Genomic DNA, 15,036 nt, shown 5'->3' with positions numbered 1-15,036 from the left:
ATATCATATGTTTGTACTGAAGTGTAGACGTGGCAAAACGGGCGGGTCGGGTCGGGTTGGGTTCGGGTCGGGTCAATCGGGTTTGCGGGTCAAACGGGTCACGGGTCAAAACGGGTCATTTTTAAAACGGGTCAATCGGGTTGCGGGTCAAACGGGTCGCGGGTTGAGTCGGGTCGTGAGTCGGGTCGAGTTGACCCGTATTTTTCAAACATTTTTTTTTTTTTTTTTTTTTGGAAATAGATGCAATCTGTCAATTGTTTATGAGTTCCTTAATTGTGATTAGATTCTCACTAGTGATATTGTTACCAATTACCACTAAACACTTAAATTGATACCCAAATTTGGTGCAACTCCTGTTCCAGCTTTCTAGAAACTAATCTTGGTATAATCTTCAATCTATTTAAAGTAGGAAGAGAAAATAAAGGTGGCAAGTAAAAAATAACAAACTATAATGGAGTACATAACATATTAAGTAAAAAAGAATAAGTAAATATTTTATAAAAATTACACCTCAATCTAAATCTACTCAACATTGGTAAACGTGGCAAAATGTGCGGGTCGGGTTCGAGTTCGGGTCGGGTCAATCGGGTCACGGGTCAAAACGGGTCGCGGGTCAAAACGGGTCATTTTTAAACGGGTCAATCGGGTTACGGGTCAAACGGGTTGCAGGTCAAACGGGTCGGGTCAAAACGGGTCTGACCCGTTTTGCCATGTCTACTGAAGTGTCGCTTGCTCTTCTGAATTTGGGTTTGGAGGGAAAGAAACGAAATGCCAGTGGCCAAACCCGAATCCTCTGATGCCAGAGTCATCGCTCACGTTGACATGGACTGCTTCTACGTTCAAGGTTTCTGACTCTCTGTCTCTATTTCTCTCTCATATGAATAAGTTTTGTGTGTGTCTGATTTTGTGGGTTATATTGGGGGTCTGGGGTTGGGGATGATATATGATGGTCCAAAATGCAAATAGAGAGAGACCCATCTGAATTTTTATGTTGAATTTCAGTGTAATATGGTTGATATTGAATTTCTGGCAAATTCCAAGCATGCCCATTTGGTTTTTTTGATATAAAATGATGTCCTTTGTTAGAGAGGATGAGAACATTGGCTTACACGCTTTATGGTTCTGACTTCTGAGCAGAATTGATGGTGAAAAGATGTTCTTGTCCAATTGAATTTTGATCTCACTTCAAATTGAGATGTTGAACTTATTTAAGACCTTCTCTTGATGTTTTCATTTAGAGGATGAAGCAGTACTATTATTCAATTCTTGGTATAAACGCGTGTACATGGAGTCAAGGACACGATATGGCACACAAAATTAGGATTTATACGGCAAAAATTAGGAGAAAACTTCTTGTACTCTTTTTTTTCGTAACAACAACATGGCTTAAACATGTATACACAGGGTTGATATGTGCCAGTTCATGGTTATACATAGGAAAGAATTACACTGAAAAAAAAAAAAAAAAAAAAATTTCCCCAATGTGTTTTAATTATCTGATTGATTATCACTCGTATCCAAAATCTAACAATAGTAGTTTAACAACCACAATGATACAGCAATCACAAATATATCACCACAATTCAAAAGCGGTAAAATAAAAATTAAAGCAATACAAGGATTTGATGAAGAAATGTAAACTTTTGAAGAACTCTTAAATAGAAAAACCACTTCGAGGGTAACCTAGCCCAATGAAATCCACTATAGAAGAAGTTTGTTACTACTTACTACATGCTAACAAAACTTTGTAGACAGACTCTATGTGTAAGTGTAACCACGCAAACCACCTGTTCGCTCCTACCACAGCGTCTCTAGAACTCTGGAATTCTTCTACATGATTTCCACCATGAACAAATCATCTATGCCAATCCAGAAATCTGGTAGATCAGTGAACTCACTGGCAAAGGGTGACAATTTTTTTGGTTTCATTGGAGTCATTTCAGGCTCACAAATTTGGTTCTCAAGATTGAACCAACACAGGAGGATTTCAGTTTATGCTCAAGAAAAAAGGCTTACTTAGATCTTTTTTGTATGCGAGCTTTCTTATCTTAAAAATTATGCCTCAAAGGGTATTTAAAGGTAGGTTAAGAATCGTCTTTGATCAGTCTTCGAGTAGAATTAGGACTTCTGGTTTCATAATCTTGCTCAAGTGAGGGTCACTCAACTTTTGCTTAACTTAATGCTTACTTGAGTGAGTCCTGATTTTGTTCAAATGAGCCTTGATATTTTTAACTCTTTGAAGCAGCTTCTTACACAGACTGTTACCAAACATAATAACATTAAATACAACCCTCTTGACTCATGATTAGTCACCTGGAAATTGCCAATATTAATCCTAATATATAGTAAAAGGCTGTTTTACTTGTGAAGACGAGGTGTTCAACATGATATCTGTTGATATCAAACTATAGTCAAATGATAGTTGAGTGATTTTGTTTGTAATTCATTAGAGGATTGTTGTGCGAACACCCTGTTTATATGACAGATCTCCTGTGTGTGTGTGTCTACATATATAAAGCAATACAAGGATTTGGTGACCGGCTTTAGATGTTAAAAGAGATGACTGCATGGATTAGAGCAAGTTAATAGAGAGTGTAAAGGAAAAATGCTTGGAAGTTTAAGCTGGAAAGTTCACTGTAGGTTTTGGTCATGCAATCCATGGACGTTCTCTTCTGGTTATCTCCCATGAGCTGTGACTTGGAATCCTAGTCTTACATTATTACTGCAGCTTACTGTTATATGTTGTTCTTTACAGTGGAGCAGCGGAAGCAGCCTGATTTAAGGGGTTTGCCTACTGCTGTGGTACAATATAATTCCTGGAAAGGTGGAGGCTTGATTGCTGTTAGCTATGAGGCCCGTAAATATGGTGTGAAGCGGTACAGAAATGTTTTTCCTTAATTTCTAAATACCTTTTAATGAATAAACAATTTTTTAGACTATAATAATCTAATGAATGATTATCAGATCAATGCGAGGCGATGAAGCAAAGCAAGTTTGCCCGGAAATTCAGCTGGTTCAAGTCCCAGTGGCTCGGGGTAAAGCTGATCTCAACACGTACCGCAGTGCGGGTTCAGAGGTTAGTGTATTTATGACACATTCTGAATGGCTTTAAATGTCATTGTTGGTAATACTATTTGATAATTGAAGTTAAGGTGGCTTCTAATCAAAACTTCAGGTGGTTTCTATTCTTGCAAGGAAGGGTCGATGTGAGAGAGCTTCTATTGATGAAGTGTATCTTGACCTTACTGATGCAGCTGAAACAATGTTAGCAGAAACTCCTCCAGAGAGCCTGGAAGTAATTAATGAGGAAGCTATTAAGTCACATGTTTTGGGGCTTAATAATGAGGTTAGAGAAAGTGCATTCAATCTCCTGATCGTTAGATTTTCTTAAACCTAACAGAATAAAATTTAATTTTGTGACTAATGGTCAACGTTGATGATGCAAAGATGTTGAAATATTAAGCTCTCTGCATTATTTGTTATTTTAACAAACTTTTATCTGGTAGGTCCCTATTTACAAATGGAATTTGTGCTCTGCTTGTATTTTTTTATGGATATAGATGCATATTGAATAGAGCGTCATTGATGAATTCACAAAGTTTATTTGGAATTTTGGATTGTAGTGTGAAACACAAAAACAAAAATATTAATTGCTATTACTGGAAATTTGTTTTTGGGAAGAAAAGAGAGAAAAAGAGAGCCACGCCCGCCCGCGGGGGGGGGGGGGGGGGGGGGGGGTGTTGTATTATTAATCTGCATTTAATGATCCAAACCCATAACATGGATGTAGATACATGGCTGACCATTTTAACAATATCCCTGAATCTAAATCCTTATTATGGGTTTGAGCTGTGATAATGCAGATTCTGGATTCCTGCTTTGGGTGGACATAATAAGGCATAGCCTTTGGGAATGATGTAATGGTGGACTCTCCCCAGAGGCTAAATCTTAAGTTTTATCTCACAAGAATTTATATGTTATAAGAATATTTAAAAACTATCATATGAAGGTTCTTTCATATGCAGATACATATTTTAATATTTCATCTAGATGGTAGGACTGAATCAGTTAGTCATGAACTTGCTGGTTTTTGTGTCGGCAACAATTATACTGAAATTGGTTCAAATTCAGGATGGAATTGATGCCAAAGAGAATGTGAGAGAGTGGCTTAGTAGTAGTGATGCGGATCATCGTGATAAGCTTTTAGCTTGTGGGGCCCTTATTGTTGCAGAACTTAGGATGCAAGTGTTGAAGGAGACTGAGTTTACATGTTCTGCTGGTATAGCTCATAATAAGGTAGGTAGCAGTCCTTCATTTTACTATGTTATTTTACTGAGCATCATACCCCATTAAGGCACTTCACTTCATGACTAGACTTTTTTGTCATCAGCTTATCTATAACTTTGATAGCAGATGCGGCCAAACTTGCAAGTGGTATGAATAAACCTGCACAACAAACTGTTGTGCCCTTCTCCTCTGTGAAAGGATTACTGGAGTCCTTGCCAATCAAGAAAATGTGAGTTTTTGTTTTGATTCTTAGACTCCTATATTGCATTATAAATTTGAGTTAAAATGTTATGTCCATTAGGTGAGTGCCATATTTTGCTACTTGGATAGCTTCAAAAAAGAAAGAAAATTTGATCTTATGGTATTATTCATGGACAATGTTTTCCTCCAAACTAGGTTGAAGGAATTTCCTCCAACCCATTATGTGGCGGTTTATAAGACTATCCACATGTATTGAATCACATGATTCGCTAAATCATTTAAAATGAAATGACTTTTAAGTAGTTCATGACTAAAAGTACACATGGATAGAATGGGTTGGAGGAACATTCTTCCAAACCAGTTTGGAGGAAAATTTTGTCCATTATTTCTTTGTTTTGTTTTCTTCGTATGGTTCAAATCTCAAACGATTGCTGCTGGTAAGGTTTTCTGAATTGCGATGCCTAAATGTTGAAGCAAACTTGGTTTGCAGGAAACAGCTTGGAGGAAAGCTTGGGACTTCTTTACAAAGTGACTTAGGTGTGAACACTGTTGGAGATCTGTTGCAGTTTTCAGAAGAGAAGCTACAAGAGTGTTATGGCGTCAATACTGGGTCACTACCTCTCCTTTTAAATATTCTCTGAATGTTTTGAACCTATAGATCATGAGCAACTTATTTTATTTATCATTACTATATGTAGCTTACTATCTTAATAGGTTTGTCCTGTAAAATACACAATTTTCTTGAAATAATTTACATACATCTCAATAGTTTCTTCCAAAGTTGACTAAAATTTGGTGACTTCCCCAAGCTGTAATGGTTGTCTTCTTATTATTTTTTCAGTTATCTCCGAATATTGTTGTTGCTTTCTTTTTCTTTCTTTCTTTTTTTCAAAATTTATTATGCTTTATCCAATTTGACTATGATATTTTTTTATCAAAAATAAAAATAAAAATAAAAATAATATTTCCCTATGCTGAATAGTTTCTGGAGAAAGGCCCTTTGTCAATTTCAGTTATCCATCAGCTTGCTTGTCCAACAATTACCCAAATGTACCTCCTAATATCTATTTTTTTACATGGATTCCAGCACTTGGTTGTGGAATATTGCAAGGGGAATCAGTGGGGAAGAAGTTCAGGGACGCCTTCTTCCCAAGAGTCATGGTTCTGGGAAGACATTTCCTGGCCCTCGGGCCCTGAAGACAATTGATTCTGTAAGAAGTATTCTGTTAACCGGATGAATACCCTCTGTTTATTATACTGTATGATCTGACCATCCCTTATCATCTGTCATTAAAATGATATTGATGAAGGCATTAATATTTACTCAAAATGAAGAATGTTTTTCTTGTATTAAATCCCAAAATGTCTGAAGTCACATTACCAACTCTATGGTATACTCCCACTTTATTGTTCATTTAGTGAGGCATAATGGTTGGACAATGCATGCCAGATATGGGCCATGTGGTTTGGTATGTTTTATATATTCTTTGCATAACAAATATATCATCCTGGATTCTATAAAACATCTTAAGTGTTGAAAGCAGGATTGTAAATGATGTAAAAAGTCTTTAATAATGACTTAAGGCTTCAACTTTTAACTAGGATATGTTGGGTGAGCAGCCCCACTGCCTGTACTTATGGGCATGGCAACCCTTTTACATTTTGAGAGAGAATCTGTTTCCCAAGATTCATATGCTGGCTTGTTTGACCCTTGAAGTCAATTGTGATGATATGGCGAACAAAAGCAGTCAAGCAGATGTATTGGACTTTGCAATTGTTATTCATAGAATTATTTTTCTACCCAAACTTGTTGAACCTCCTCTTTTATTGTTGTTGTTGCTGTTGTTTTATTATTATTAAAAATTTGAACTGGCCTTGCATTGTTTAGCTGAGAAGATGACACTTTCCCAATGGCAACTTCTGATGCTATTCTCAATGTACATGTGCTTGTGGTTCATCACCTTTGCTGCTATGCCATTTACCTCATTAATAAGTTAATCTCCATTAAAATCAATATCTCTGCATGATTGTTATTGTATGATCTTTGCGAAATTATCTAATTGGACAGGTTTCTCTTACAATGTACTGATAATAAAAAATAAAATAAAATAAGTTTTTCTTTCAATGCTCAAATAGTTCAAAACTTCCACATTGAAGAACTCAATATTTGGGACTAAGAAGCAAGTCTCTTTAATAAATAAATAATCTCACCTAGGTCTTAAAAAGAAAAAAAATAAAAAATTGAGCCGTTGACAAATTGGGGAAATTGACTTGTGTTTGTAATATGATCAGTTTATTTGAGCCTTGTCACATTAGATGATAAGATGTATCAGTTTTTTTCTTTCTTTCTTTTTTTGTGTGGTAAGTTTAATATGATCAAATGGTTTTGCATGCAACAAAGAACCAGTGCTATTATAGATTGTTAGAGGGAACAACCAATTGATAAAAACTTACTGGATTGAGTAACTATAAATGGCACTACCCGTTTTTCTTACATGATTGGTCTGAAAGGGAAAGAGAGAATTTAAATAGATAATGTTAATTTTTTTTTATCTACATTTTTCTGACTTCTAGTCCTGCTATGTTCTTGTTTCTACAAAACGTTTCTTGAAATGCTTACGTCCCTCACGCTGAAGTTCATCTCAGCAAATAATTTTTACTCAATTTGGTGGCTCTTCCTCCAGGTTCAACACTGGCTCAATGAACTTTGTGAAGAACTGAGTGAACGCCTTCACTTTGACTTGGACCAAAATAAACGGATTGCTCACACATTGACTTTGCATGCTAGAGCATACAAGGTTCCTATTTTTCCTTCATTAATTTTGGATTTATACATTTTATTTATACTCACTCATCCTTCAATTTAATTATCCTGCAGTTAGGTGACTCAGATTCACACAAGAAGTTCCCTTCCAAGTCTTGTCCCCTAAGGTATGGGACTATCAAGATTCAAGAAGATGCCATGAACCTATTTCAAGCTGGATTACGCGATTATATGGGCACTTACAAATCTAAAACTCAAGGAAGTCAATACAATGGTTGGGGAATAACAGGCCTTTCTGTTTCAGCAAGTAAAATTTTGGACACACCATCTGTAAGTTTTACTTGATTCTTATCATGTTATGACTTGGACTTATAATTTCTGGGTCTCTTCTTCTTTTCGTCCCCCCCCCCCCCCCCTCAATATGTCCAACAAAATATGTGTTTAGCATATGCAATGTTGTTATCCACAGGGTAGGTGCTTCTCTCTCTCTCTCTCTCTTTTGGGAGAGGGGGTTGGGGAGGTGCTTCTTTTTATGTAGTAATTAAGAAGTATTTATTATAGCAGTTTCAAAATGAATTAATCAATAAGCTGCTTAAATAAATTTTAGGCTCATCTAATTCTTCAATCTTAGACTTGCTGGCCCTTGACTTTAATTTTGATTCCTATATGTTTGCTAGGGAACATGTTCAATCATGAAATACTTTCATGGCCAGTGCCCACCCCGCTCTTCATCAGAGAAATCACAGGATAACCTCATACAAGATGCTGCACCATTGTCACCTTCAGGTATTTCCAGTCTCAAATGCACTTCTTGTTCACTCTTGGTTTTCTAATATTCTCATGGCTGTTGTTTGTTAGAAAGTGAAAGCTATTCAGGGTTGAATTTAACTGAGCCACAGATTGTGTTCCCTGGAGAAGAAAAGGAGATCAAGCATGCTATCCCTACTCTGGATCATCAGGAAGACAAAAGTAAAACATGGAAAGACCAGGTTTTGCTATATGCAGATTCATTATTTTGTTAACTGAAATTCTGCTTTCATGATCATTAATATATTATACAAGAATGTAGTGTTTAACCCTTTGAAATGTTTGTACACCAGTATTGCATATCTAGCATGGGTGGTTAGATTTTAGATGGCTTTAACATCTTGTATGGAGTTTGGGCAGAAATCTAACCTTTCTTCTTAGTGTGTGGCTTGTGCTGTTAATGAACCAAGATGTGGGTCTTGATTCTTGAATGACAAATTTAGGCAAATGCTTCTTGTGGTCCAATCATGAGATTTTTTCATGTGCAGGATCCATCATGTTTGTCATCACAACAGATGCAAAATAGTATTGCCCAAGAAACTTCACCGTTGTTGCCTTCAGGTAGTTTCTTGTGTGGTTTAGCACTTTTTGTTCTCCCATTTTCCTCTTTAATTTTCCCTACCACATCATACTAAAGACAGGTGTTTGTCTAGGAAGTGAAAGCTGTTTGGGGATGAGTCAAAGTGAGCAACAAAGAGAATTCCCTACAGAAGAATCTAGGATTAAATATGCCATGCCAAGTTTGGATCGAGGTTTGCAGAAAAAAAAAACATCAAAAGATAAGGTCTGTAAGTGCAGTTACTTTAGCTCTTCGCTAAGATTGCACTGCTAAATGTGTCACTATGACAATCCTATCATAAGGACATCCATTGTTCAAGATTTTTGCATGTTGAGAAAATCTGACTTCGTTTATAAATAAAAAATTTAACAACATATGTTAAACAATCAGGATATTTAAGTAGATCACATCCTTGTTTGGATAGTAATTTGCTGGACAAAACTATATTAATCATTTGGCCCAGCTCTGGTGCCCTCGTCATTATTCAGTTTTTCAAACTGCCTACCTGTGTACACAGGGGAGTACAAATTTGCTAAAGTTCTTTGTGTTTTTACCACATTGGTGAAATACTCTTTCATGGGTACATAAACTCTTCTTCTCTATCTTTTAATTCTAGTTTACATGGCTTATACCATTTGCTTCAACATTTTCTTTTGTCCTATAGAAGCCCCTTTTATAAAATTTAGGTTCTGTTGTTCCACTTGATAGCAACTTTTATTGTCTGTTGGAATGCACATATTTGAATATATCATATATGTTACTTCCTCAATCATCGTGCTTTTGTGATGTGGTGAGGAGAACTTAGATCTAGTGTAGGAAAAGGGATTAAGAAGAAATTATCTGAAATTTCATGAAATAGTTAAAAAAAGCTGAAAAAGCTGTCTACAATTACTCAAAAGAGGCTATTTATAATGGACAAAACTTAGGTACAATACTTAAATGCTGTTCCTTAGGTTCTTCTCTTAAAATTCAGTCATGTGGCTTTTTTCTCATGGGATGAAAGTGTATTTTTAATTAAGTACTGCCACATGGTTGAATTTTAAGAGGGAAACGTAAGGAACAACATCTAAGTACTGTACCTAAGTTTTGCTCATTTATAATAGCCTTTAGTAACCCTAGAATCCTAGCTCTTCATCTTACATAAAACAATTAAATATCATCCAACTTCATTAAAAGTCACGTGACCTATTAAATACTAGAGACATAATATATAGGTTAAATGTAATATTGAGAAATAATGACAATGGACTAATGGGCTTCTTTCTCTTCACTGGGCTGAAATTCTCCTGCATCATTTTGAGCTATTCTATTCCTTTTATGTTCCCAAATCTACTGAGGGCATGAGCCAATCACAACTTAATTTTACATGTAATTGTGGAAAATTCTGCTAAGAAAGTGAAGTTATGGTAAAACCTATGGAATTATGATTGTTCTTAATGTTTAACTTAATTTGGAGTAAAAGTTTAGATTATGATGTGAAAATTTTTAGGATAATTTGGATATGGGACTGAAATATTTAAAGAAATTTGAGTTAAAACCTGGCTGTTGAGATCTGGGCAATAAGAAATTTGGCAAATACAATTTGAATTCAGGCCCAACGATTCATTAATAAACAGTAATGGTCATATCTTTTCAGATATGTTAAACTAATTTTGTTACCAGAAAAAATTGATGAAGGGTACAAATCAAGTATGTGGGAATTATTCAAAAGTGACCACTATGGCACTATCTAACTACAAATGGAAATTTAAAATTCAAAAATGTGGGTAAGCTGCCCAAATCTTTCATCCAGTCAAAAGTTGATCTCAGAGCCATAATGGCAAAAGAAATAGAGTTTTTATTCTGCTCAGTCCTTTCAGTGCTGATTAACATGTGGCTCCTAGAAAGTTATGTTAATTTGTTTCTTAAATATGTTGTGGCAGGGAACGAGTTCAATCCGGAGGTTCTTTAAGACTTGTGATCCCAGTTCTTTAAGGAAGCAGGAGCATGTTGAAGCCATCCAACTCCAAGATGTTCAAGCAGCAGAATCTGTTGGTAATTTTTAAATCCAACTTTTGGATTTTCCATTTATGCCAATTCCTTGCGGTACTCTCTCTAAAATTTGAAGTATATTTCAGGTTTTCAATCTACAAGTAGTATCTGTTCAGAACCAAATCAAACTGAGCTGCCTAAAGAAAGTATTCCTGAACAAACTGGGACAAACAGTGGTTGTTCTACTTCAGCTCATATTGAACAACAAAGTGAATCATGGCGTTACAAAGTTGATGAGATAGACCCCTCTGTGATTAACGAGTTACCACCAGAAATCCAGGAAGAAGTTCAGGCTTGGCTCAGGCCTCATAAGCGGCCAAATGTGGTTAAAAAGGGTTCCAGCATCGCTCATTATTTCTTGCCAGCCAAAAATAGGTAATTGTACCAATAGTGCTCTACTGTACATAGGAAGGTGTTATCCTTCAAGCTCATGAAACAAAATGCTGCTTGATTTTATTGAATTATATAGCATAGAGAGAATTCACGCAGATTTAGGCTTAGGAAACCCAAAATCGTCATGCATTCAAGGCTAGTCCAGAAGTTCTTTGAGTGTTCATAAGCGATTTTATCCTTTCTATGAATTGTATGGAAGCAAGCTGGAATGCCAGTCAATTCTGTATATTAGAGTATAAAAAGTTAGTGATTTTCTGAAAATTGATAATGATGGAATGGTGTCTGTAAATATTTTTTATTAATTTATAATGATGATTATGCTTTATGGCTATCGCCCATGAGCTTCTTCTTTTTTTTCTTTTTCTTTTTTTTTGGGGGGGGGGGGGGGGGGGGGTGTTATAGGGGGAGTAAATTTTTGAGAATTTAAAGTTTCGTCCGAATTTATTCTCTAGTACGATAAGGGAAATGTGGGTTAGCTGTTTCTTGGTTTGGTACTATCCCCCATCTTTTTTCCTTTTTTTTTTTTATGTGAGGGTGTTTTCTTCAAGTTTAAAGTTTCACTAGGTTGAAACAAGTCCATGCGCTTTTAAATGGTTTGTTCTATCATGTTTACAATAAATTTAACGGAGTGTTAAAATTTTTTTATAATTGTTAAGAAGAAATATTGTGATTAGTGTATAATAGTTTGCACAAAAATGTGTGTAGTTTTTTCTTAGTGAATGAGAATCTAAAACATTACATGGTTTTGGTTGATAAACTATAACTATATGCTATTGCTTTGATTTTAGTTCAAGAATGCAAGTGTCTCATTACATGCTGGAATGGGAGAGTGATGCATGGAAGTGAGTATGATTGTTTGTTTCTAACATTTCCTTGCTATAATTCTTTGAACCATAATCACAATTCCCAATAGTTTAATAAAAAATTCAAAAAAAATATGTGAAAACTATTTCTTGTGTAGTTTTTTTCAAATTTTTTGTTAAAAATTCTTAGAAGATCAAAGTTTGGTGTTATTTATTTATTTATTTAAATAATGATCAAACTTTGACTTTAAAGGAGAACCAAAGTGAGAAAAATAGGAAATGTTATTTTCGCACTAAAATCAGTTTTATTTTTTCTATTGCGTAATAGTGGGGAAAAAGACATTAATGATGTGAAAACAAGACTACTTAGAAATACTCCCAACTCCATCCACCATTTTCTGTAGTTATGGTGTGAAATTTTTTTGTCAATAATATTTTATGTCTAAACTTTCTCACTAAAATAACATTTGTTGAATTGGAACGCATGGTGTAATATGAAACAAATAGTTAAGAAATACTAATAGAGAGATGATGTGGCAATTCAGGTAAAACAAATTAAGGCCAAGAGCGATGCCCACAATGTTGATAAGAGGCATTGATTTATCCTCAGGGAGTTTAACACATGGCATTGAGGTTCAACAAGGAACACATGGAAAGCATAACTAGAGATACGTAGATAACTGCTACATCCTCAAGTATAAAGAGAAGCTCAATCGATAGAAAAACACAACAAAGAACTTATTGAGATAATTTGTAATTAGTTTCTTAAGAGATTTACTCAAACAAGCTGAATGCTAGTAACAATATAAAACTATTAATCTATTATACGACTTAAGCTTTTTTTTTTATTATCTTATTGTATTAATTGATTTCAACCATGATTCCAATTATCATCCCTCCTAAAATTTCTAATGTAATTGGTTTCTTTTCATTAATAAGAAAGCACTTGAGCTTTAGTTACATTTTATTTTTCCAAACCTATAATTTCCCTCCAAACTTTGATAATTCTTGACTGAGCAATGCTAGAGAATGTGCAATAAAAATTGGGCTAATAACACCTCCTTTAATTTATTTAGGTTTGAAAGAACGACACTTCACTTCAAACTTGAAGAGAAAAAACAGTCAATTCCATGACATTTGTTTGACTTAATGTTAAAAATTTTGTGGACTACCTTTTGGTTAAAGTCCATCATAGTTTCTAGGAAATGCCTACATCTTTTTTATTTTAGTTTATTTATTTTTATAATGTTTCCTATGTCTTTTTTTTTTATTTTTTTGGTTAAAAAAGCTTCATTACAAACTAAGCAGCAACAATACAATCAGAACAGATTCTATTACAAAACACCCCATTGAGGTCATCCTCAAAAACATCTATAAGGTCCACAGGCGGACTATCAAAGGTAGAGAAATCAGCATCTAGATAATAGCTTAATCTAGCAAAACTATCCGCACACCTATTCGCCTGGTGGAAGCAATGTTTAATACAAAATTGCGAAATGCAAGAAATCAATAGTTTGCAATCATCCAACAAAGGCGATATGACATTATTCACATAAGAAGGATTATCCAAGGCGTCCACAATAGCCTTGGCATCAAGTTCAACTTCAAGAGCATTAATGTTAAGGTTGCTGCATAAAAGAAGACCCTCCCTTAAACCCCATAGCTCAGCGGCAAAGCTGTTGGTCATTCCAATACTCCTACTAAAACCCATAACCCACCTACCTGCATCATCTCTAATCACCCCTCCACAACCTGCCAAACCAGTGTTACCACAATAAGAGCCATCTGTGTTAAGCTTCCACCATCCTTGAATCGGCTTCTCCCACCTAATCCTCCTTAAGATTTTCCGAGTCATCAGCCTTGGAGAGGAAAGGCAATGAAAAAATTCCACTGCTTGGTTTATAATCACCAAATCAAGCTTCGAGTTCCTACTTTTACCATTGAAGACCGCATTGTTTCTACTCTTCCAGACATTCCACACAGCAAAAGGAAAAACAACATTCCAAGGGGGGTGGTTAGCACCTAAACTGTGCTTAAATTTACTATTTAACATCAGCCAATCTTGAAGGTTGCTACTTCAAAAGGCTTGATTAGAAGGTAAAATCCCCAACTGGTTCCACAGGCCTCTTAAAAGAGGGCAATCTCTCAGGGCATGTAAAATGCTTTCAGCTCCTTCCTGGCATAAAGGGCAAGTAGCATCATGACTAACACCTCTCCTCTCAAGGCAAACCTTAACTCCAATGCTATTATGGGCACACTTCCAAAGAAAAGTTCTGATCCTTGGAAGAGTATTCACTTTCCAAATCCAACGAGATGGGAAAAGATCTATCCCTTCATCCCCCATGGCAATCCTATAAGCACTCTTCAAGTCAAAGGTGCCTTTAGGAGATCCCGACCAAGCCAACTTATCAACACCTCTACTCAACAAAGTCACTGGGGTTGCTTGAATCAACCTTCTAACCTCAATAGGAAGATCAAAGGGAATCTTCCCCCAATCCCAACCAGTGTCTATCATAAAGTCTTTCACTTCTAGCTGGCTAGCCTCCCTCGTGATAGGACCCTGAATCAAGCCTCTAAGAGAACCTCCATTAGTCCAATTGCTTTGCCAGACATTAAGCCCACTATCCCTACCAACCAACCATCTGCTACCCTTATTGAAAGTGTCCATACCTTTTTTCATCGCAACCCAAATGTGAGAACAAGGAAGCCTATTAGCATTGGTAGCAACTCTTCTTCTCGGATTACAATACTTCATATTCAAAACTCTAGCCCAAGGGGCCTCCTTTTCAGTATGGAACCTCCAATTAAGCTTAGAAAGGAGAGCTATATTCTTCTCCTTTGCAAATTGCAACCCAAGCCCCCCTTCCTCCTTAGACTTTATCACTTTATCCCAACCAACCCAATGAATCTTCTTGGCAGCCTCAGAAGAACCCCAAAGGAAATTTCGATTCAATTTATCTAATCCATTCAAAATTCTACCAGGCAACAAGTCACATTGCATGACATACGAAGGAACAGCAGCTAAAGAGGCTTGAATGAGAACATTCCGGCCCGCCAAAGAAAGCATGTTAGCCTTCCAACCCGAAAGCTTTTGTTTAGCTCTATCAAGGATGAAGTTGTACTCCTGAGAAGAAGAGCCAGGATGCTTGAGAGGGAAGCCAAGATACTTCCCCAAAAAAGGAGTGGAAGCA

The 15,036-nt window shown here is 36.0% G+C and overlaps 1 protein-coding gene across 1 annotated transcript; it reads left to right on the top strand.

The window, feature by feature from the left end:
- The first annotated feature begins 715 nt into the window (after positions 1-715).
- LOC126705643 (DNA polymerase eta) lies at positions 716-11,373 on the top strand. The gene is made up of 16 exons (XM_050404749.1): positions 716-844; positions 2,756-2,876; positions 2,965-3,076; positions 3,176-3,346; positions 4,132-4,300; positions 4,414-4,516; positions 4,979-5,098; positions 5,576-5,699; positions 7,173-7,286; positions 7,367-7,582; positions 7,930-8,038; positions 8,111-8,241; positions 8,548-8,620; positions 8,713-8,843; positions 10,541-10,652; positions 10,736-11,373. Exons 1-16 carry the CDS (start codon positions 769-771, stop codon positions 11,026-11,028), a joined length of 2,175 nt encoding a protein of 724 aa, XP_050260706.1. The 5' UTR covers positions 716-768; the 3' UTR covers positions 11,029-11,373.
- The last annotated feature ends 3,663 nt before the right edge of the window (positions 11,374-15,036 follow it).

Source organism: Quercus robur, chromosome 11 (genome assembly GCF_932294415.1).
Source record: "Quercus robur chromosome 11, dhQueRobu3.1, whole genome shotgun sequence".
NCBI classification, from domain to species: domain Eukaryota; kingdom Viridiplantae; phylum Streptophyta; class Magnoliopsida; order Fagales; family Fagaceae; genus Quercus; species Quercus robur.
Note: the sequence above shows the minus strand (reverse complement) of the source record. Positions and strands in the feature narration are given on the sequence as shown.